Source organism: Mastigoproctus giganteus, chromosome 1 (assembly GCF_048544385.1).
Source record: "Mastigoproctus giganteus isolate SK-2022 chromosome 1, ASM4854438v1, whole genome shotgun sequence".
NCBI classification, from domain to species: Eukaryota; Metazoa; Arthropoda; class Arachnida; order Uropygi; family Thelyphonidae; genus Mastigoproctus; species Mastigoproctus giganteus.
This window is the reverse complement of record NC_143575.1, coordinates 218,983,465-219,004,281: the sequence shown is the minus strand read 5'-3', so window position 1 is coordinate 219,004,281 and position 20,817 is coordinate 218,983,465. Positions and strand designations below refer to the sequence as shown.

The 20,817-nt window shown below is 38.5% G+C and overlaps 1 protein-coding gene across 2 annotated transcripts in view; it reads right to left on the bottom strand.

Moving 5' to 3' along the window:
* The window catches only part of SppL (signal peptide peptidase-like protein), a 280,619-nt gene that overhangs the window by 191,221 nt on the left and 68,581 nt on the right, over positions 1–20,817 (bottom strand). The window contains exon 3 of one of the 2 annotated variants that reach the window (XM_090384387.1): positions 8,846–8,927. In XM_090384387.1, the coding sequence (XP_090240513.1) occupies positions 8,846–8,927 (82 nt within the window). The remainder of the gene's footprint in view (positions 1–8,845; positions 8,928–20,817) is intronic. The other variant, XM_090384379.1, reaches the window with a different exon arrangement.

Sequence of the window (20,817 nt, the reverse complement as noted above, 5' to 3'; positions counted from 1 at the left end):
ATTTGCTTGTTTGAAGTGGGTGTGGTGAAGGTCTGTAACTGGTGAGATTTATAGCAAAGAGGTAGAAGGAGGGTTATCATTCTTAGGACGAAATGTTGTATACCCGATGTATTAGTAGTAGTAGTGGCATGTGATGCAAGAAAGCAAGTATATCAGCTTATGCAGCATCAGCAAAAAAAAAAAAAATTTCACACAACCATTCCCTCTAAATATTTGTGCAGTACCTCCTTAAATTTATTTAACCTATCAACTTCCACAACGACAGACGGAAGTTTGTTCCGGCAATTAACCACCCGCTGGCTAAAGGCAAATTTCACACATCTATTCTACATCTGTCTTTCCTTAATTTGAATTTATGCCCCCTTGGGTTCGTAATCTGAACAAGTGGAAGAATCCCATAAGAATTCAGTGTGCTCAACCCATTCAGGGCCTTATACACCTCAATCAGATCACCGTGCAGGTGACTAGTCTCAAGACATTGCAATTTGCAGATCTTAAGCCTCCCTTGGTAAGAGGATCCCTTCATTCCCCTCACCAATCTTGTTGCCCTTCTCTGTCCATGCTAAAGCAAATCTATATCCTTCCTAAAATGAGGCCTCCAGAGCTGTATGCAGTACTCAAGGTGTGGCCTGACCACTGCCTTATACAGAGGGACAATCACCCCTTTTCCCTGCTAGCAAAATTCCCATTTATCATTGACAAAACTCCATGACCTGCCCTGGCAGCCTGTCTGCATTGCTCAGAAAACTTCATATCTGCCTGCACAATTACTCCCAGGTCTTTTTCATTTTCTACCACCTTAAGTGTAGTACCATATAGTTGGTACATTTCTCTGGGGTTACTTCTACCCATATGCAGTACTTTGCATTTGTCAAGTTTAAACTTCAGTTGCCAATTTTCAGCCCATCTGCCCAAATTTTCTGGATCCTGTTGCAGTAGCACACTGCCATTACTGTCATTCACAACAACCCTGCCAACCTTTGTATCATCTGCAAACTTCGACACTAAGCCTGATATACCTTCATCAATATCATTGATAAATATACAAAACAACAGTGGACCCAACACCGAACCCTGTGGGACTCCACTAATAACATTACTCCATGAAGAGCAGCACCCATTGATTACCACCCTCTGTCTTCTCCCATTCAACCATCCTTTTATCCATTGTAGCAATTTACCCTTAATACCATTCTGCTCCAATTTGTACAATAGTCTTCCATGCACAACAGTGTCAAAAGCTTTCCTGAAATCCAAGTATATGATATCAAAATTATTTTTTGCATCCAGTTCCTTTGAAACCACATCATAATAACCAATCAAATTTGTCAGACAAGACTTTCCCTTAACAAATCCATGCTGTGTATGAATTATTGCTGCAGTCTTGTCTAGATGATCCTGCAATGCATCTTTAACCAGTGACTCCATTATTCTACCCGGAACAGAAGTTAAACTAACTGCTCAGTAATTATTCGTGTCACCTTTCAATCCCACTTTGTGGATTGGGGATACATCTGTACATATCCAGTCCGTGGGGACCTCCCCTGAGTCCATGGATGCTCTCATAATTATGGCTATGGGTTTGCTTACTTCCTTCACCGCCTCCTTTAATATAACTGGATAGATCCCATTCATCCCAGGTGCCTTTCTTATGTTTAACTTCAACAATTTCTCCTTCACTTTGCTCTAAGTTATTACAAAATCATTAAGCACCTTGCTACAATTTGATAACCTTCTGGCATTATCAAACCTTAATAACTCCTCATGTGTGAATGTAGATGCAAAATACTCATTCAGTTTGTTCTGCTATCTGAGCAGGATCATCAACAGTCGAACCATCGATATCAAGTGGACCAATTAGATTCATCCCTTTCCTTTTAAAGTTTCTATAAGTAAAAAAATCCTAGCTGTTTTTCTTAGCATCCTTTGCCAAAGATTTCTAATGATCTGCCTTCGCCTGCCTAACCTCCTTTGTGACTAGATTACAGACTAGATTATATTAGGTTTCTCAAAATGGAAAGTGGAATGCAATGTGCTATCATCAGCAAAACTATGGATAGGATTTCCAGTCTGTGGAAGAAGGTCATTAATATACAAGAGGAAAAGAGTGGGGGAAAGAACTGAACCTTGGAGGTCACCAGCATTAGTGGAGGTTAGAAGACAGAGAGCCGTCTACCATCACGCTCAGTGAGCAATCAGAGATAAAACTGGATAACCAATTACACAAAACAGTGGCAAACCATAAGATGGACGCTTGTTTAGAAAACCTTTATGCCAAACATGATTAGAAGCCTTTGAGATGTGTAGAGCAACTGCTTGTGCTTCCCTTATCTTTTCCATTGAATTTGTCCAAAAAATTATAATATAAGCTAGAATATCACCAGTGGATCAACACTGGCGGAATCCATACTAGTGATCGTTGATCAGACAGAAGGATTCTAGGTAATTTAAGAGTTGGTGGTTAATTGATTTCTCCATTACTTTAGAAAGAGTAGAAGTAATTGCAATAGGACAATAATTTGATGGGAAGGATTTGTCACCCTTTTTAGGAACTAGCTGGATATGAGCAAATTTCCAAGCAGAAGGAAAAACACCTTTGGAATAAGAAAGTGAAAAAAGGTGGCAAAGAACAGGAGTAAGTTCAGGAGCACAGGTTTTGAGAACAAGTGAAGAAATACCATTGGGACCTGGAGCTTTCTCCACACAAAGATTCATGAAAATCCTTCTGACATCCTTTTGATGGAAGACCACAGGAGGCATTGAAAGGGAGCATGCTAGGAATGGTGGGAGGTGTTATACCAAGATCATTAATACGTGAGTTGGAAGAAAAGAATGGGATGCTTGCAGGTCAGCTTTATCCTTGGCCAAAGTGACAACAGAACCATCTGGTTTTGACAGAGGCGGAAGCAGAGATGGACAAAAGTTTCGGCCAATAGCTTTGGCAAGAAACCAGAATGCTCAACTACCGTTAGGGCAAAAAGCAGGTTTTCTACTCTTAGCCTGTTCAAAATCTAGTTTAGACTGATTAATAACTGCTTTACAATTGTTGCGAGCTTTGGTGTAGGCAGAAAATAAAACTGAAGAATTGGAAACAAGCCAATTACGATATGCAACATTCTTCTCTTGAACAGCCTTAGCACATTTATTGGAAAACCACGGTCAACATGAGGTTGGGAATAGCCATGAGATAAAGGTTCCATTGGAGAAGAGGCAATCGCCAATTTGTGATCTGAGGTACCTAAAGGACCAGTCAATTCGACTGTGTACTTAGCAAGTGTGTTGGTGTATGGTTACGACTGTCCGGTATTCTTGTAGGTAAATGAACAATCTGTGCAAGGTCATTAGCAATTGCAAAAGCCTCAGCATCTCGACCAGCTGGGTTGGTGTGACTATAAAACGGAAGTCAGCTGGAGTTGTGAACATTAAAATCACCAAGGAAAATTACCTCACTGTTAGGAAAGTTGGACTACAGAAAGTCAAGTTACAAATAGAGGAAGTCAAAGAGCTCCAAGTGATTAGTCAAGATGGGAGAACTGTAGAGCCAATAGATGAATTGAACAGAATGAGGTTGAGAGATTTTAAGACAGAGAAGATCGAAAAGAGAAGATTCTAAATTATTTGGGCAACTCAGATGAGCAGTAGTTGAATCAACCAATAACTGAGATTCTGTCAGAAAAAGTACATGGGGTTTGGCAGACTAAGTGGAAATGGACATCATTGAGATTAGAATTGAGACCACGTATATTTGTGAAATTAACTAGGAAGTGTTTGGGAGGTTGAGATCTTTTCGCAGATAAGCTTGCTCTATTAGTTTGACAATTCATGGTGTATTCAATAATAATAAAAAGTGTGGGGGGGGGGCATTCTGTATGAAGTAATGAAATTTTTGGATATGGCATACACATGGTAAGAATATATCCAGATCCTTGACATAATGTAACCTCGACAATGCCCCCCCCACCCACCCACATGCACACTACTCAGACTCCCTCCAGTCACTATCTGGCAGAGTAGATGTGGCAAGATTTTTCACTAGCTGATCTGGAAGCCTCCTAAAGAGTTACCAATAGGTTCGGTCCGGTATACTAACTAGCAGCCGGCCTGCAAACACAGTTTTAGAGCTGTACCCTCGAAATGTAAGGAAGATTGGATCTCGCCACGACGTTCGTCATAACCTCAAAAGTCATCAATCATACTGCATGACGGAAGAGATAGGGAAGGGTTGACCGGAACTTCGCTTTGGAGACTAAACATGGGTTCCATCACTTTAAGTCTCCAATAAGTAAAGTGGTGGTATTGCACTGGTTGACAAGAGTCATTTACCACTTAATATTGCCGGGTAACACAGAGGGGTGGCATTCCTCCATGTGGTGTGGGCACCACCCAGATTCACATCTGGGTGCTCACCCGCAGTTTGCTTGTGCATGGGGGTTATACCCAGAATTACTAACAGTTCCACCATCGTGAATGTGCAAGCAGTGGATTTGGCTGTCACAGACCATCCGGACTTTGCCGAAATTGGGTCCACTTGACTTGAGTGTCACCTGAATATCAGTTCCATCAGTGTTTTAGACTCCCAGGTAGCAAGTACAGCTTGTCTGGCGTATCTGAGAGAATATCTGTGACAACCACAAGGACCAGAAATTGTTGAAGATAAATGTAAGTAAGGCAGCTGGGTCTGATTGCACCTATCCAATTACACTAAAAGAAGCAATAAAAGAGGTAAGCACACACACAGCCTAATTATGTAAGCATTCTTGGATTCAGGGGAGGTTGCTATGGATTGGATTGCTCAGGAGTTCTGACATCTCATTTAAGAGAATGGATTCTACTGCATTTCAGCTGCAAGACATATAGGAAAAGACTTGTTGCTCATGCATATATTTTTACATTCTTGCAGAACTCCTCTGCCCTTGTTTGATCTGATTGATCTTTGTGAAGAAATTGGCATTAGTCACAATTCAAGAATGGCTTCTTTTCATAGACAGTTCATATAACAGTTTGAAAGCTTTGTTGCTTCACTATGGGAATATACACCCATAAATTCCTGTTGTGCATGCTATTCATATTAAAGAAGACTATAGAAATGTGAAGCATGTGTTAGAGAAGATAAAAGTATGAACAGTATAAATGGGATGTCTTTGGTATTTCAAGCTGGGGTTCCCTCTGTATTTGCAAGATGGCTTCACTAAATACCCTTACTTACTCTACTGTAAGCCAGCAGGTAAATAGATCAGTACTATAAGAGAAGAGAATGGTCTGGCATAACTGCATTGCAGCCTAGTGCACCCAATATAGTAAACAATCTCTTGATTTCAAGACACAGTCTTGATTACACTGCTCCATATTAAGTTGTGGCTGGTAAAAAATAATTTGGTAAAATATTGGATCCTCAAATACCTATGTTTCCAAAACTGTCTAATGCAGAAGAGAGAGGTGGCTTATTTATTGGTATACAATAGAGATGGGCTTAATGGTGATTTTTACTTATTGGTGACAATTGTAAGTGCTCCAAAAAAAGTATCAACTGTTTTTATCAGTAACAAAATCACCCTTAAGCACTTAAGAGTGACAATTACAGAATATTACATGTTACCAGTTACTACAAAGTAACCAAATTTGTCAATGATTAAACTTTGTGTAAATGCTACTGAATCTAATGTCCACAAAAACCAAGGTGGGGGGGGATGTGTTTTCTTTCCTTTTCTTTTTTCTTTTTTTTTTTAAATCTCCAAATGATTAACCACTGCAGGTTATCAGACAATTCTGGGAGCGACTACTCATAGTCAAAATGAATACCAAGAAGACACATGGTATTCATTATGAGTAAACGATGATTTAGTAGCAGATACTTTCACAAATTTCATAAACTATGACAGTCACTCTGTATTAACAGTGACAAAGTAACAGATATATGAACTTTGACCCACTGTTGGCACACAATTTATGCAGACACTGGCATCACAAGAAATGGAAGACAAAATGACTGTTGCTGAGGAAAATGGCTGACAGTCATTTCAATTGCAGGGAACAGCTTTCTCGGTAATATTAAGAATGAAAATTACAGAGAATTAGTTGACAAGTTTAGCAAAAATTACAGAAAAATGGGAGCAAAATGTTAATCAAGCTCCACTGCTTGCATCCTGGCAAGTAATGGAGCTTGACTGATTATTATTTGTACCTGGATTTTTCACACAAAATTGAGATGACGTTAGTGAGGTGCATGGACACAAATTAGCTGGCCATAAAATAAATGGAGAAGAGGTGCAGATAAGTGGGATGAAGTTATGATGAGAGGCAATATCTGTTTCAAGATAATCACAGTAACCTCAAAAAAACACAGACATTTTAATGTACATTTTTACTAGTGCAAAGAGCATGGCTATCCCCTTCACAGTGGGTAACACACTTTCCCCTAAGTGCTACCTTTTTAAAACCTGTAACTGGTAATTAAAAATTTTTCCCTTTTTATTGCCAATTATTCCATTTTTAATCTATTATGAACACAACTATGAATAATCTGCTTTTTATACTGAAAATGTACGCTTTTTAAATAATTTTATAAAATAACCTTGGGCATGAGTGTTTGTGCATGTTCAAGCTCACCTCCCTGGTTTAATTTGCTCAAATACTATAAAATACTAATTCTGGAAATAGCAGAAAAATGTTCAAATTGCAAAAGCAATAGCAATAATAATAATAATAATAATAATAATAATCATCATCAATTAATAATAATCATAATAATCAATCATCGTGTCAACCACAGATATGGTGCCAAAGACCCTACATAACAGGCTAGCAGCAATTGGTCTCCCAGCAAACACCAAGGAACTCCAGAAATTCGCAATCCTGAACTCCTGTAGGCTAATCATAGTTCCTCAGCTAACAGTAACACCAGACATATGTACCCACCCTGTGTACTTGCCAGCAATACCCAACACAAGGTGGAACTCCCCCCCCCAATTCAGGAAGAAATAATATAAAGAGCAATAATAATAATAATAATTCCAGAAACACACAGCAGCACTCCACCGGGCCATAAAGAAGATAGACAAGCAGTATACCCCACTCAAGGAGGAGTCCCCTCCCAACCAAGAGGCACAAACGAAGCTAGAAAGATGGGCAGAGAAGACACGCCATTGCAGACATTACAATGATCTCCATCAAGATCACATAGATAAAATTGCTTCCAATGCATGGATCACGAGCGGTATGCTCTTCCCCGACTGAAGGATTCATGCAAGACCAGGTAATCAATGCCAGATACTATAGAAAATACATCGCCAAGGAGCCCGGAATGTCCGATGACACATGTTGACGATACCACTTGGCCTCAGAAATAACCCAACACATCACCACAGGATGCAAGGTGATCACCCAGACTGAGAACACTTATAGACACGACCAGGTAGCCAGGATAGTACATCAGAAGCTAGCAAGTAAATACCAGTTGATCGAAGAAAGTGTACCATACTATAAGTACGAACCCCAGGCAGTACTACAGATCCCAACCCACAGGCTGTACTGGGACCGCGCCATAAAAATGGATAAGACAATCCCACACAACAGACCAGAAATAACCCTTGTGGACAAGAAGGAAAAGGCTACCTATCTGATTGACATAGCGGTACCCAACACTGGCAAACTGCAGAAGACCCATGGGGAAAAAATCAGGAAGTACACGAACCTAAGGCAGGGGATCAAAAAGATGTGGCATATGCAACATGTTACGATCATCCCGATCAATGTGCCAACCACAGGTATGGTGCCAAAGACCCTACATAACAGCCAAGCAAAAATAGGTCTCCCAGGGAACACCAAAAAGGAACTCCAGAAAGTCATAATCCTGAACACCTGTAAGATAGTCAGAGAGTTCCTCGACCAACAGTAACACCAGACATAACAACAACCACCCTGTGTACTTAGTATCAGTAGCTGTCACGAGGTGGAGCCCCAATCAAGGAGAAATAATATAAGAGCAATAATAAAAAAATACCATAAAGCACTTATGTAATTGTAAATCAAATTATACACATATACAACAGGTATTCAAATTTATAAATTAAGTTAACCAATTTGAAAGTGCTATGAAATAACACTGTCACTTTCAGTTACTGACAAATAGATAATATTAATCAAGGTACTTAATTTGTAAATCAATAAAAACAATTTGTCATACACATGAAGTAATCTATATAACCATATCACAGTGGAATCACAAGGATAAAATGTTGACTAGTAACCTAATTCATCATCAGTACATTGCTTAAACTGCTTATGTAAATCAGTACATAAGTTTAAACTGTAAACACAAAGCTCAGTGATACTTAAAACTGAAATAAATGTAATAAACAAGGGTGACTGTATTTAGATTATATTGTGGATATGAATAAATATTCAGGTACTGCAGATGCCCACAAAATGCAAATGCACAGTTACAAAATAAAATAAAATAAAAAAGAATAAAAAATCTGTTGATAATCAAGCTCCATGAGTTATACTTCATTGTTTTCTCCTAATCATGACCAACAATTAAGGTAAGCAGGATTATTTTATTTATTTTCTTCCTTTAATGCTTGGGGTGTGATGCTTAGAAAAAATTCTCCCATAGCTACTGAAGCAGCAGCCATAAAAAAGTTTTCCCAAGTGAGTGATAGACTACAACGGTCGTTGTTGATTAAAGCCCTATTAGATGCAACCAATAAAAACCACACATTATGGAATATGATTATCAACAAACATCCAAAAACTATAATAGCCAAAGAACAGTACCAGATGAGGTATGGGACCTGAAAAGTAATTTCTAGTTTACTTTTAGATCTTCACCAATATTAAACTGAACCAATAAATACTCACTTGTATCTGCTGCTTGTCCATTCCTTTCTTTCTCCTTTTGTTTGGCTTCTTGTTCCATGTTTAATGAGCTGGAAGAAATATCATTACTGTCAAAACACAATTATCATAGAATAAAACAGATTTACAGATTAGGCTTGACAAGATGGTCATCATAAAAATATCAGATACAGACAAGGAAAGTTTGACACACAAAAACAGAGGCAAAAAATGTACTCCTTACAGGGGGATAGATCATAATAAGAAATACAAATTAGAACAGAATACAAAGAATGTAAAACTGAAACTTCATGCTTTTATTTTATTATTTTTTAGAGAAAACATCTTTCAAACCTGAGGCATTAAAAGGTAAATAAATAAAAAAGGTTACTTCGTACAGATTCAAAATAAAAACTGTTCTGTTTGCTTCTTCATATAAATTGAAATTCCATTGAAACAAATGAAACATTAAAAATTCTTCAGAAAATAACTACTGTACATTAAAAACTGAATGTAAATAAAATTAAACCAAAACATTTAATACGATAATAAAACTTATTTAATAAGAAAGTGTCAGATATTTATGGATGCTTACATGTCTGATGTTTTCTCAATTTGTATATCAGACAGAAGCCCAAATACCAGGCTGTCAGGGTTAAAGCCAAACACTTGGAAATACTATTACAGATAGCCTTGGTGATCACTGAATTATGACCACTTCATTCATAATGGAGTATGCAGTATAGCCTGCAGTATAAAATGCTGAACAGCTTCCAATGCTAGAGTCTATACAGATAGAACTATGTATCTTAATATTACCATAGCTAGGCGCATTATGGCCTTTGCTGTCCTTGCGCCGTAAAGCCCTAAAACAAACAAACAAACCAATGCTAGAGAAGTGGTAATTTGCACATGTTCATGCAAGTCAAAGTCATAAAGTAGCAGTTATGAGGCAGTGAAGATGTCACAGAGTTTCAAAAGGGCACAATTATGGGAGCCTGTACATCAGGTGCTTCCATATCAGAAACAGAACATCTTGTTGATTCCTCGTGGCACACTGTGGTTAAGGTGTACAAAGAATGGCGTTGAACAGATCAAACCACCTTCCGCCGACATAACTAAAGGATTACACAAAATGGATGTTGGTGAGCGAAGGATGCAGCATGTTTTAAAGACTAAATGGCAGGTCACTGTGTAACAGTTAACATCGCAACATGATATGGGGAATGCAAGAACAATATCCCAAATGACTATACACTGCACACTCAGAGCTTTGGGGTTCCACAGCAGACGACCCAAGAGACCCTCTAGTCACTGCTCATCATCATTGATGGCGAAAGCTGTGGTGTCAACAACACGCTGGTTAGACACTGGAGGACTAGAAATGAGTGTGTTGGTCGGATGAGTCCAAATGCCTGGTGCAACATGCCGAGAGATGCATTTGCATGTGGCATAAGCAACCTGAGTCCATTGGCCCATAATGCATGGTGACCACTATCCAGGCAGGTGGTAGTAGCAGTTGCTTAATACGGGCATGTTTTTTTGGCAAGAACTAGAATCCCTGGCATACAGACCAACATTTCACTGGTATGGTCTATGGGCAGCTCTTAGAAGACCATGTGCACCCTAGTTGCATTTTTCCTTTACAGAAAGGGGATCTTCCAAAATGATAATGTGTCGTGTCATCAGGTCTGCATTCTGTTTCGAGGAACACAGTGAAGGCATTGTCCATCTTGAACACCTGTAGAATATTTTGGAATGGGAAGTGAGACATACGGACAAATAATCATCATCTATTCTGACACTGTGGAACGCCTTGAAAGCAGCATGGATATCTTCAGACATCTAGTGGAGTCACTGCCTAGGCAAACAGCATCTGTTACCTGTGCAAATGGTGGTCAAACATGGTATTAGCTAGGAGGTCATAATTCAATGATGACTTAGTGTACATACTCTACACTTAAGAGCATATACAAATTTCAAAGTATTCAAACTCTGAAGATATATATAGCTCGATTTTTGAAAAGCATATTTTTTTTAAAATCCAAACTATAGATCAAAAAATTAAATTGTACTGATAACATATTCATTTTATAATAAAACAGTCACAGGATTGTTAACTCTGGTACATTATACTTTTAAACATTAACTATCCAGATTGCAATAATCCTAGCTCCTTCTGTCTGATGATTTCGGTTTGGACTGTCTGTAAGATAACACCTGATTATAACTATTTGAGAAAAATATCCTTGAAAATTTGGCTATGAAAAACATTCAATTTTCTCCAGGCTCCTGGCAATTATATGCCAATTTCTAAACCTCCTCAAAGATGGAATTTAGATGAAGTTACCTTTTCAAATAACAATTCATTTTCTAATAACAAACAAAAGGAATGACAAAGAATATGATCAATAGGAAGGAGTAAAGAATGACAGAAAGGAGTATATGATAACAGCCTTTTCAATCAATTCAGCCAAGGAGAGATTGTGCAAGGCGCATGGGGTAGAAATTTTCACAGCATGGTCTGTGCTTGTTTAGAGGAGACACTACTTCTACAGGGATGGAATACAGTTAAATAGAAAGTATGCAAGAATATTTGATGATGCTTTCGAGGCAGTGTTAGGTGGGATGGAAAACTACTAGCTTGGAGAGGATACACATTAATAACAAGCCAATTTTGATATCATATACTTGGATTTCAGGAAAGCTTTTCACACTGTTGCGCTTGGAAGACTACTGTACAAATTGGAGCAGAATGGTATTAAGGGTTGCTACAATGGATAAAAGGATGGTTGAGTGGGAGAAGACAGAGGGTGGTAATCAATGGGTGCTGCTCTTCGTGAACTAATGTTATTAGTGGAGTCCCACAGGGTTCGGTGTTGGGTACACTGTTGTTTTATATATTTATCAATGATATTGATGAAGGTATATCAGGCTTAGTGTCAAAGTTTGCAGATGATACAAAGGCTGGCAGGATTGTTAATGACAGTAATGGCAGTATGCTACTGCAACAGGATCTAGAAAATTTGGGAAGAAGAAGATGGGCTGAGAAGCGGCAACTGAAGTTTAACATTGACAAATGCAAAGTACTGCATACAGGTAGAAGTAACCCCAGAGAAATGTACCAACTGTGTGGTACTACACTTAAGGTGGTAGAAAATGAAAAAGACCTGTTTTCTAAGCAATGCAGACAGATTGCCAGGGCAGGTCATGGGGTTTTGTCAATGATATACAGGAATTTTGCTAGCAGGGAAAAGGTGGTGATTGTCCCTCTGTATAAGGCAATGGTCAGGCCACACCTTGAGTACTGCATACAGGTCTGGAGACCTCATTTTAGGAAGGATGTAGATTTGCTTGAGTGTGTACAGAGAAGGGCAACAAGATTGGTGAGGGGAATGAAGGGATCCTCTTACCAAGAGAGGCTTAAGTTCTGCAAATTGCAATGGCTGGAGACTAGGCACCTGCGAGGTGATCTGATTGAGGTGTATAAGGCCTTGAATGGGTTGAGCACACTGAATTCTGATGGGATTCTTCCACTTGTTCAGATTACGAACCTAAGGGGGCATAAATTCAAATTGAGGAAAGACAGATGTAGAATAGATGTGCGGAAATTTGCCTTTAGCCAGTGGGTGGTTAATTGCTGGAACAAACATTTAGAGGGAATTGTTTTGTAATTTTTTTTTTTTTTTTTTTTTTTTTTTGTTTGATGCTGCATACACTTGCTTTCTTGCATCACATGCCACTACTACTACTACAAATGCAGAGGTGAAAGTGATTCTTGCACTGCTTCTACTGGAACAAGCAGCAGTCTGGAAAAGAAGGTGCCAGGGATTTCAAGGACTATTGGGAGTCATCATGGAACGAGTAAATACATGGGCTGTGTTAGGGTACTTAAAAGTAAGAACAGGTGGTGCATGTATACTTGCATCTACACCAAAGCCAGGAGCATAGTAAATAAATTTGATGAATTTGAAGTGCTGGTCAAGACATCAAGTGTAGACAATGTTAGGATATCAGAGGCATAGTGTCACACAGATATAAGGAATGCAGAATTTTATACGGTAAGTACAATGTGTACAGAAAGGACAAAGTGTAAAGTGTTGAGGGTCTCCCCCAACTCCACATTTATGTTGCTGTGCAGAGACAGATTCTGTAAAGGCCGGAGACATAGAAGTGTAGTGTGCAAGCTTACATAAGTGTAGTGTTTTGGTACACTGGAAGTGTTGTTGTTCTGGCCATTTAGCCATGGGGTTCCTAGTAGGATCCCTGTTGCCCATCCAGACCCCCCCCATGGAGAAAGACCAGGGAGTAGAGCACTCTGGCAGGTCCTCCCACCTAATTGCCTGAGCTTTCAGTGACAGGACCTAGGGAAAAAGAAAAAAATTTGGCCAACTTTGTGGTCCGGGAACATCTGGTCCCCTGCCCCCATCCCTTGCCATGAGGAGGGGCACCAGGGATTGTACACAAGACTCCTATTGGAGTCTTTCAGGAATTACCTGAAAACCCCATGGGTACTTTTGAGAATTGAAACAGAAATAAGTGGGAGAAGTAGGGGAGAAAGAAAAAAGAGGATAGAAAATTGAAGAGAAGGAACAGACTCCCTGGGAAATGAGAATTAGGTGTTTAGGAAAGGTAATAGAAAAGAGGACAAGCAGCAAAATAACCTGGTTAAACAAACCTTATGTTAACCTAGTATTCATAACAAAACTTATGTTATGGATAAAAAGAGTATGTTAAACCATGAATAATGTACAATAGATTATTTTCTATGTCAAAGCACTTAAAATATTAGCTAAACAGTTAAGAATCTTATAGAAAAGCATCATAATGACTATAGTCAAAAGTTAAAGTATATACAATTTAATTAGTAAAGAGAAGAGACTAATAGAGAAAACCAACACAACTGCCATTGACATTATGACAAAATATACACATCAGGTAGTTAAATAACTGACACCTACTCAGCCAGGTGTCAGGTTATGATCAAGCACCTTGCTATTGCAGTGACAGAGATACATCTTATAATGGTCTTAATAAAACATTAAAATAGCTATAGAAGCACTCACTGCAAACACAGCAGCAGACTTGACATCTTTAAAAAGGTCTTAGTTAAAATTATCACCGATCAGTACAAGCAATTGGTAGTACAATATCAGTTCTTATTTTAGATAGTATATAGTCACTTTCTATTAACGTCAATGGTAGGTCAAAGTACAACTCTGTTCGATATAAGTTGCAAGCCAAAACTCCAAACCAAACCAAACCAGGCAAGGTAAGGAAGTCACATGCTGAAGACTCTGCAATGGGAATAAAGTCCAATTAGTCATAGTCCATAATAAAACCATGCATTAGAAGCTGGTGGAACAATATCACTCAAATGCAGTCCTTGAGAGACAAACCAACAATAACTTAGCAGTTTTCAAGTTAATGTAGTAGAGATCAGCACCACTGCGAAACAAGCACAAATCAATATATTTGTTTCTGAGCCAATGCAACATTGGATCTTATAAGTATATAATCTGATCTTGATGGTAAATACACAGAATACAAGAAACAGCACCGTATTCAGCAGTCACGGGCTTGAACCCCGGTCACTCAAGGCACGTGTACTTATGCACCCGGGCGGCTGACCACTAGGCTACGGCGGCACAAGTAATCAAACTCAGCAAAACCATGATGCCGAGAAACTTCTTCTATACAAAAGAATTTAGATATTGGACTAAATATCTAATTATTACTCAAAATACATTTCTCCTTTTAAATAGTTGATCAGCATAAATAAGCTAGGGCAAGAAAGTTCTCTTTATTTGCCACTAATTGATACATATTCTCAGGTCTATATAGCTCAGTAATAGTTTGATTTGATTCCTCAAGTCAACATAAAAATTACACTAGAAAAGCATATGTTCTCTAGTTTTGTCAAGGCCACACAGGCACAAAGGAGAGGCTGCTAAACCCAAAACATGTAATTTATGCCTGTGTCCTGTTAGTGACACATAGGGTGTTAGGTCCAGGACAGAACCAATTAGTTTGTTTACTGCTTTCAACAACATGGGGAAAATATTTATTTCACTCTCTCCAAAGGAGCAGCAGACCATTCTGTCTGCCAAGCTTGTAAACATTCATTTTTAATACGAGACATATCTAGTTTTTCAGATACATTTAGGTCAATAAAAATTGTCTATTCTAGCTGGTATGTTTTTGCGTCGAAAGTAAAGTAAATAGTGAGCTATTACTTCAAAATGTATAGGAATTCTACTATATACAATCTGTAAGACAATGGTGGACACTGTCCTGAAATTACGAGAAGTGGAGAAAAGAAAGTATCTCTGCACTTGGAAAAAAAATTTTTTTTAACTGAGGAATGATAAATTTTATGTCCCCAAGTGCGTGCAGCATAGCAGACAATGGGGAGAAACACACATTTGTAGTATAATTTCAGTGTTTGATTTAATGCCCCAAACAGATTTACTAATTCTACCTTGCATGTGAAATAAAATTTAACCTGTCATCCAACATGACAGCCAAGTACTTATAGTTATGTTCCAATTTAATTGATTGGTTATTTAGTTTACCGTTAGGAGGTTAGCTTAAATTTCCCTTTAATAGAATCTGTTTTGTTTTTGAAGTGGAGATTTCCAAAATGTGAATCTGGCACGAGGTAAAAAGGCCCAATAATTCATTTAATGTGTGTTCTAGTTTCCATCCAGAATTCCCAGAAACTAGAATAGCTAAATCATCAACATAGGCGATTTTATGCACTGCACGGTGTTCAATAGAAAGCCATCCATCAAGAACGTTCCAACACAAAAGTCCAAGAATGGATCCCTGAGGGCAGCATCTAACATTCCTAGTAATTTGACAGGAATCAGCAGAAACCACAAGACTGCAGTCTTGAAAGTAGTCTGTAGTTAATCTGTAGAAAAGAGCAGAGATCCCGGCCTCCCAGAACTTTGCCAGGCCTCTTTGCCACCATAAGGTGGCAAAGGCCCCTTTGAAGTCCACGAAGAGGCCAAGGACATACTTAGAATTAGAGGCAGCAACTAGATCTAATACCCAATAGCAACAGTTGTACATTTATTTTTGGTAAAACCAAATTGCATATCTTGTCTGCATATTTTTACCCAAATAATAATTTTTGAATCTAATAACAATAAGTTTCTCAAGGAGTTTTCAAGGAGGGCAAGAAGAAGAAGTGCTATGGGTCTGTAAGAAGAAGACAAATTCACAGGTTTCTTGGGTTTTTTGAGTAAAATTTTGAGGTTGGCCTGCTTCCACGGTTTTGGGAAGCAACCATCTACAAGACAAGTGTTCAGCAAGGTGATGGATAGTTGGGGACACACTATCCAGACTGTTTTTAACATTCTTTTAACATTTTAACACGGCCACATTCTAAGAGATCGAATCCGGGACATTTACCATCATGCATAGTAGAGATGGCCTCAGAAATCTCAAATTGAGTAAAAGGGTCCTCATGGGAAGAGCTAGCACAAGTAAGGTGTGCAAACCTCATCAATGTCTGTTCCGTGGATTCTGGAAAGAGATGATCCTGGAGGATAATTCCATCCAAAATTGCACCCATGGAGTCATTCCATGTAAGAGTCTCTACGTTTTCAGTTGTGATCGAAGAAAATACTTCAAGAGGGTGAAGTCTTTCCATAACAATTTTATAGGCCATTCCCCATGGGTCTTTTTGAATGGTTGTCTGAACCAAATGATCTCATGCTTGTTTCTTCTCATGATATATTTCATTAAAGTAAGATTTCCGAGTCACCTTGCATTACTCAAGAAGATGAGTAATCTCCTCCTGTCTTTGGCTATTTCTTTTGGCTCGTTGCATGTCCAGTCTAACAGTTTTCATATTATTTCTTAATTCTGTTAAATGCTGAGTCCAACCAAGAAACCAAATTTAACCTTCACGTTCTCTTTTGCAAGCTTGCATCACACATGCCTGTAATCGACCTCATCACCTCATCGGCCTGTTGAGCTGCGAGCATTTGAGCAATAAGTTGAAGATTTTCTGGCAGAACAGCAGCTTTAAGAAACCCGGTCAGCATTAGCAGTTTTGTACCTGGAAAGTCATAGACCAGCCTCCAAACAATAATGTTGGGAAATTACAAGTCAAAGGTGATAACATTGTGGTCACTTCGTGACAAATGACGTGTGCACTTGCCAGTTCCTAATGCATTTACTGGACAGAATTTGAAAGTATTCCATAATGTTAAATTTTTTGTGATGACAAATTCTTCCAAAAGTGGCCCCTTTGGATTGGAAGCTGAACTATTCCAAAAGGGGGGGGGGGGGGTGCATTTGTAAGATTATTAATGATTATGCATTTTCCAGATAATTTAAGGAGGACATCTTCAAGGTAGTTTAGAAATAGTTCTATTTGTTGATGTGGCTGACTGCATTTCATGTATAGGGAAATAAAACATATTTCACCAAAAGGCTCTTCTAAACACAGACATGCTGAGTGCATGGTACAAGGACTAGTAATCCTAATCACTGTCATGTGTGGGTCCATCACAACCAAAGCCACCCAAACCCTGGTTATAAGATTACTACCAGCTCCAACGGTCTATGGGTTCAACTGAATTACAGAACAGCTGGAAGGCAGACCCGTGACCACACCCCTATACGAACGAATAGAGCTCTTGCAGTCCCAAAATCTTAATGCTATGATCTGTTATGATTTTTGCAATATCATGTCACTGAAATTGATCTCTGACAATTTAGCTGAAAATCTTGACGTTTCCACTGTTCTGAGCAACTGTTTGTGGTATACTATACATAGTCTGTGCGTAGTTTCATTGTATCCAAACTAAATACGGAGGATGCGGAAAGGTCATGGAATGACCACCGCATATCACGGAGCAATATGGCCTTAGTTGCTAATGCTCCTAAAAAAAAAAAAAAAATTGTATCCAAAGCTCTTACATACTCGTTACACTTTGGATCCCTGTAGTAGTGATCAGAGTTTCTTTTACAGGACTCGCAATTGGGACATACAATGGGAGTTTTTAATGGGGCATTCACTGGCCTAAAGCTCCACAATGACCACGGGTGTTCTCTATCTGTCAGCAGTTTTTCGAGGAATGTCCATAATTTAGGCAGTAAAAACATCGCGATGGCGATGACGTCTTTCATAGTGTGGAGCCCAAGTATAAGTTGAATTCAGTTTGTTGGCAAATCTCATTTCAACAAAGTGTATTCAGGTTAAAGGGTTACCTGGATCCTTTCTTATCCAGAAAAGCTATATATATACCATATTTTATCCAATAGAGATGCAATAAATAAATATTGATTTATTTAAACACATTTTCAGCAATATCCCATTTCAAGGTATATTATAGAAGCAACAAAATGGCGACCTCCATAAGGCGTTCACAAGATGGCAGCCTCCAGTACTATGATCCAGCCAAAAAGTCGTTCATTTCTGATATTTATTCTTTAATAAATCACTATGTAACTTCAAAATATTCATTGAAGAATTGCATAATGGCAGCCATCTACGGTATTCACAAAATGGCAGCGTCCAATACTACCTTCCTGCCAAGATATCATTCATTTCCACCATTATAGAATACTGGGGAAGATAATGTGGCAATATACAGGATTTGTTTGTTATTTGGTTTTTAGGAGCATTAGCAACTAAAGCCATATTGCTCCAGGGATATGCGGTGGTCATTCCCTGACCTTTCCGCATCCTCCGTATTTGGTAGTCACGGGCTCGAACCCCGGTCTAATCAAGAAGCGTGTGCTACGCACTGCTGCTCCTGCCCACCTAGCTACTGAGGTGCTTTAATATACAGGGTGTTTCAAAAGTGATGGTCAATAATTTAAAGGTGAACTGTACAGACTACAATATGCAAAAAAGGGCCTAGTAAACATGGGTCCTTAAGTGAATCATTTTTCGGATATTGTATGTTTCTAGTTGGGATCCACCACTGATAAGGTAAACTGCACAGAGTTGGGATCCACTGCTGACTTGTTTGTTTAGGATAGGTTATGCTCATTCTCTCCGTTTCGCCTTCTCAATGCTTTGAGACTTAGCAGGCATGCTAGTACTTGTCAAAGGATAGTTCAACATGGAAAGAGGTTACAGTAACGAAGAGTATGCGGACATGCACTTCATGTATGGTAAAGCCAATGGCAGTGCATTCGAGGGTGCATGTTTGTACCAAGAACCATTTCTCTGCCGAAGGCAGCCCAACAGGCACACATTCATCAGGATAAATCAAAGCCTTAGAGAACATGGGCCCTTCGCACATGGAGTATGAGCAGGTATGCTCAGAAGCATAACACCTGGTGTTGAAGAAAGGGTGTTAGAAAGAACATCCTGTAACATGTAACATCTGTTAAATCCTGTAGTGTTGAAACCAAAAAAGCTTTTTGCTAAACTAGTGCTCCCATAGTCAGTGGCAGATCTTAACAGAAAATGTGCATTATCTTGAAAACGGTTCATTCACAGCCCAATGTTCACTGGGACTTTTTTGCTTATTTTAGTTTGTACTTTTCACCTTTAAATTATTTACCATCATTTTTGAAACAGCCTGTATATAAAGCATTGTTGTTTAATGGCAAAGCCTAAGTTTGAAATAAAAGACTTGGCCAGCAAAAACTAGGAGGTCAAAATAGCAAAAAAATTATCCCTGACCTCATTGCAGCCACCCAAATATCTCAATTATACTGCTCAACCCAACAGTTATAGGTGAACAAGTAAACTAAACTTATAGTAATATAAGTTAACAGTTAAGGCTTCAATATGTCTATAGTAACTTCAAAATATTCATTGAAGAATCACATAATGTGGCCCTCTATGGTATTCACAAAATGGCAGCCTCAAGTACTACCTTCCTGCCAAGATATCGTTCATTTCCACCATAACAGGGGAAGATAATTTAACAATATATATAAAGTGCTATGTTGTTTAATGGCAAAGCCTAAGTTTGAAATAAATGACCTGGCCAGTAAAAACTAGGAAGTCAAAATAGCAAAAAAGATTACCCCTGATCTCATTGCAGCCACCCAAATATCCAAAAATACAAATTATACTGCTCAACCCAACAGTTAGAGGTGAACAAGCAAACTAAACTTATAGTTATATAAGTTAAAAGTTAAAAGTTGAAAATATAAGTTAAAAGTTAATTGGTGAAAGAAATGAAAGAGGTGAAAGATTTGTGGAATTTGCAGAATCTCAAGGACTGTCAGTAATGAACACTTTTTTCAAGAAAAGGGTGAACAGAAAGTGGACATGGAAGAGTCCAAATGGATTACGTACTAATGAAATCTACTTCATCCTCACTAACAGAAGATATATTGTGAATGATGTTACCGTCCTGAATAAGGTAAATGTTGGAAGTGATAACAGAATGCTAAGATGTACACTTGATATAGATGTAGGAAAGGAAAAAACTGACTTGAATAAATAATACAAAGGTCTTTGAGATAATAGAAGAAGAGAAAAAGCAGTATGTACTGGAACTTAAGAACAAGTTTGAGCTTCTGCAGACTGCTCAGGACCAAGATATCGACGAGGAATACTACACCTTTCTGAAAGTGAAAAGCCCAAGAAACATATAGGGAAAAAGAAATCCAAAGAAGAAAAAATTAGTCAAGAAACACTTGTCATGATGAACCGAAGACGACAAATGAAAAGCAAGAAAAACACTGACAGGGAGAAAATTGAGTATACTGAGTTATGCCAAGCCATTAGAAAGAGACTCAGAGAGGACATAAGAAGATTTAACACAAGAAAAGTAGAACAAGCATTAAGGGAAAACAAAGGATTTAAATCAGCAGCCATGAGCATAATACAGAAAGACAAATGATACTGAAACTGAAGAATAGCGATGGTGTACTTATAAACAGCAGAGAAGGCATAATTCAAATAGCAGAAGACTACTATAGAGAATTATACAAGGAGCAGGGGAATGATGCCAGCAGTGGGGAAGATGGATTGCAAATCGTAGCAACACATAC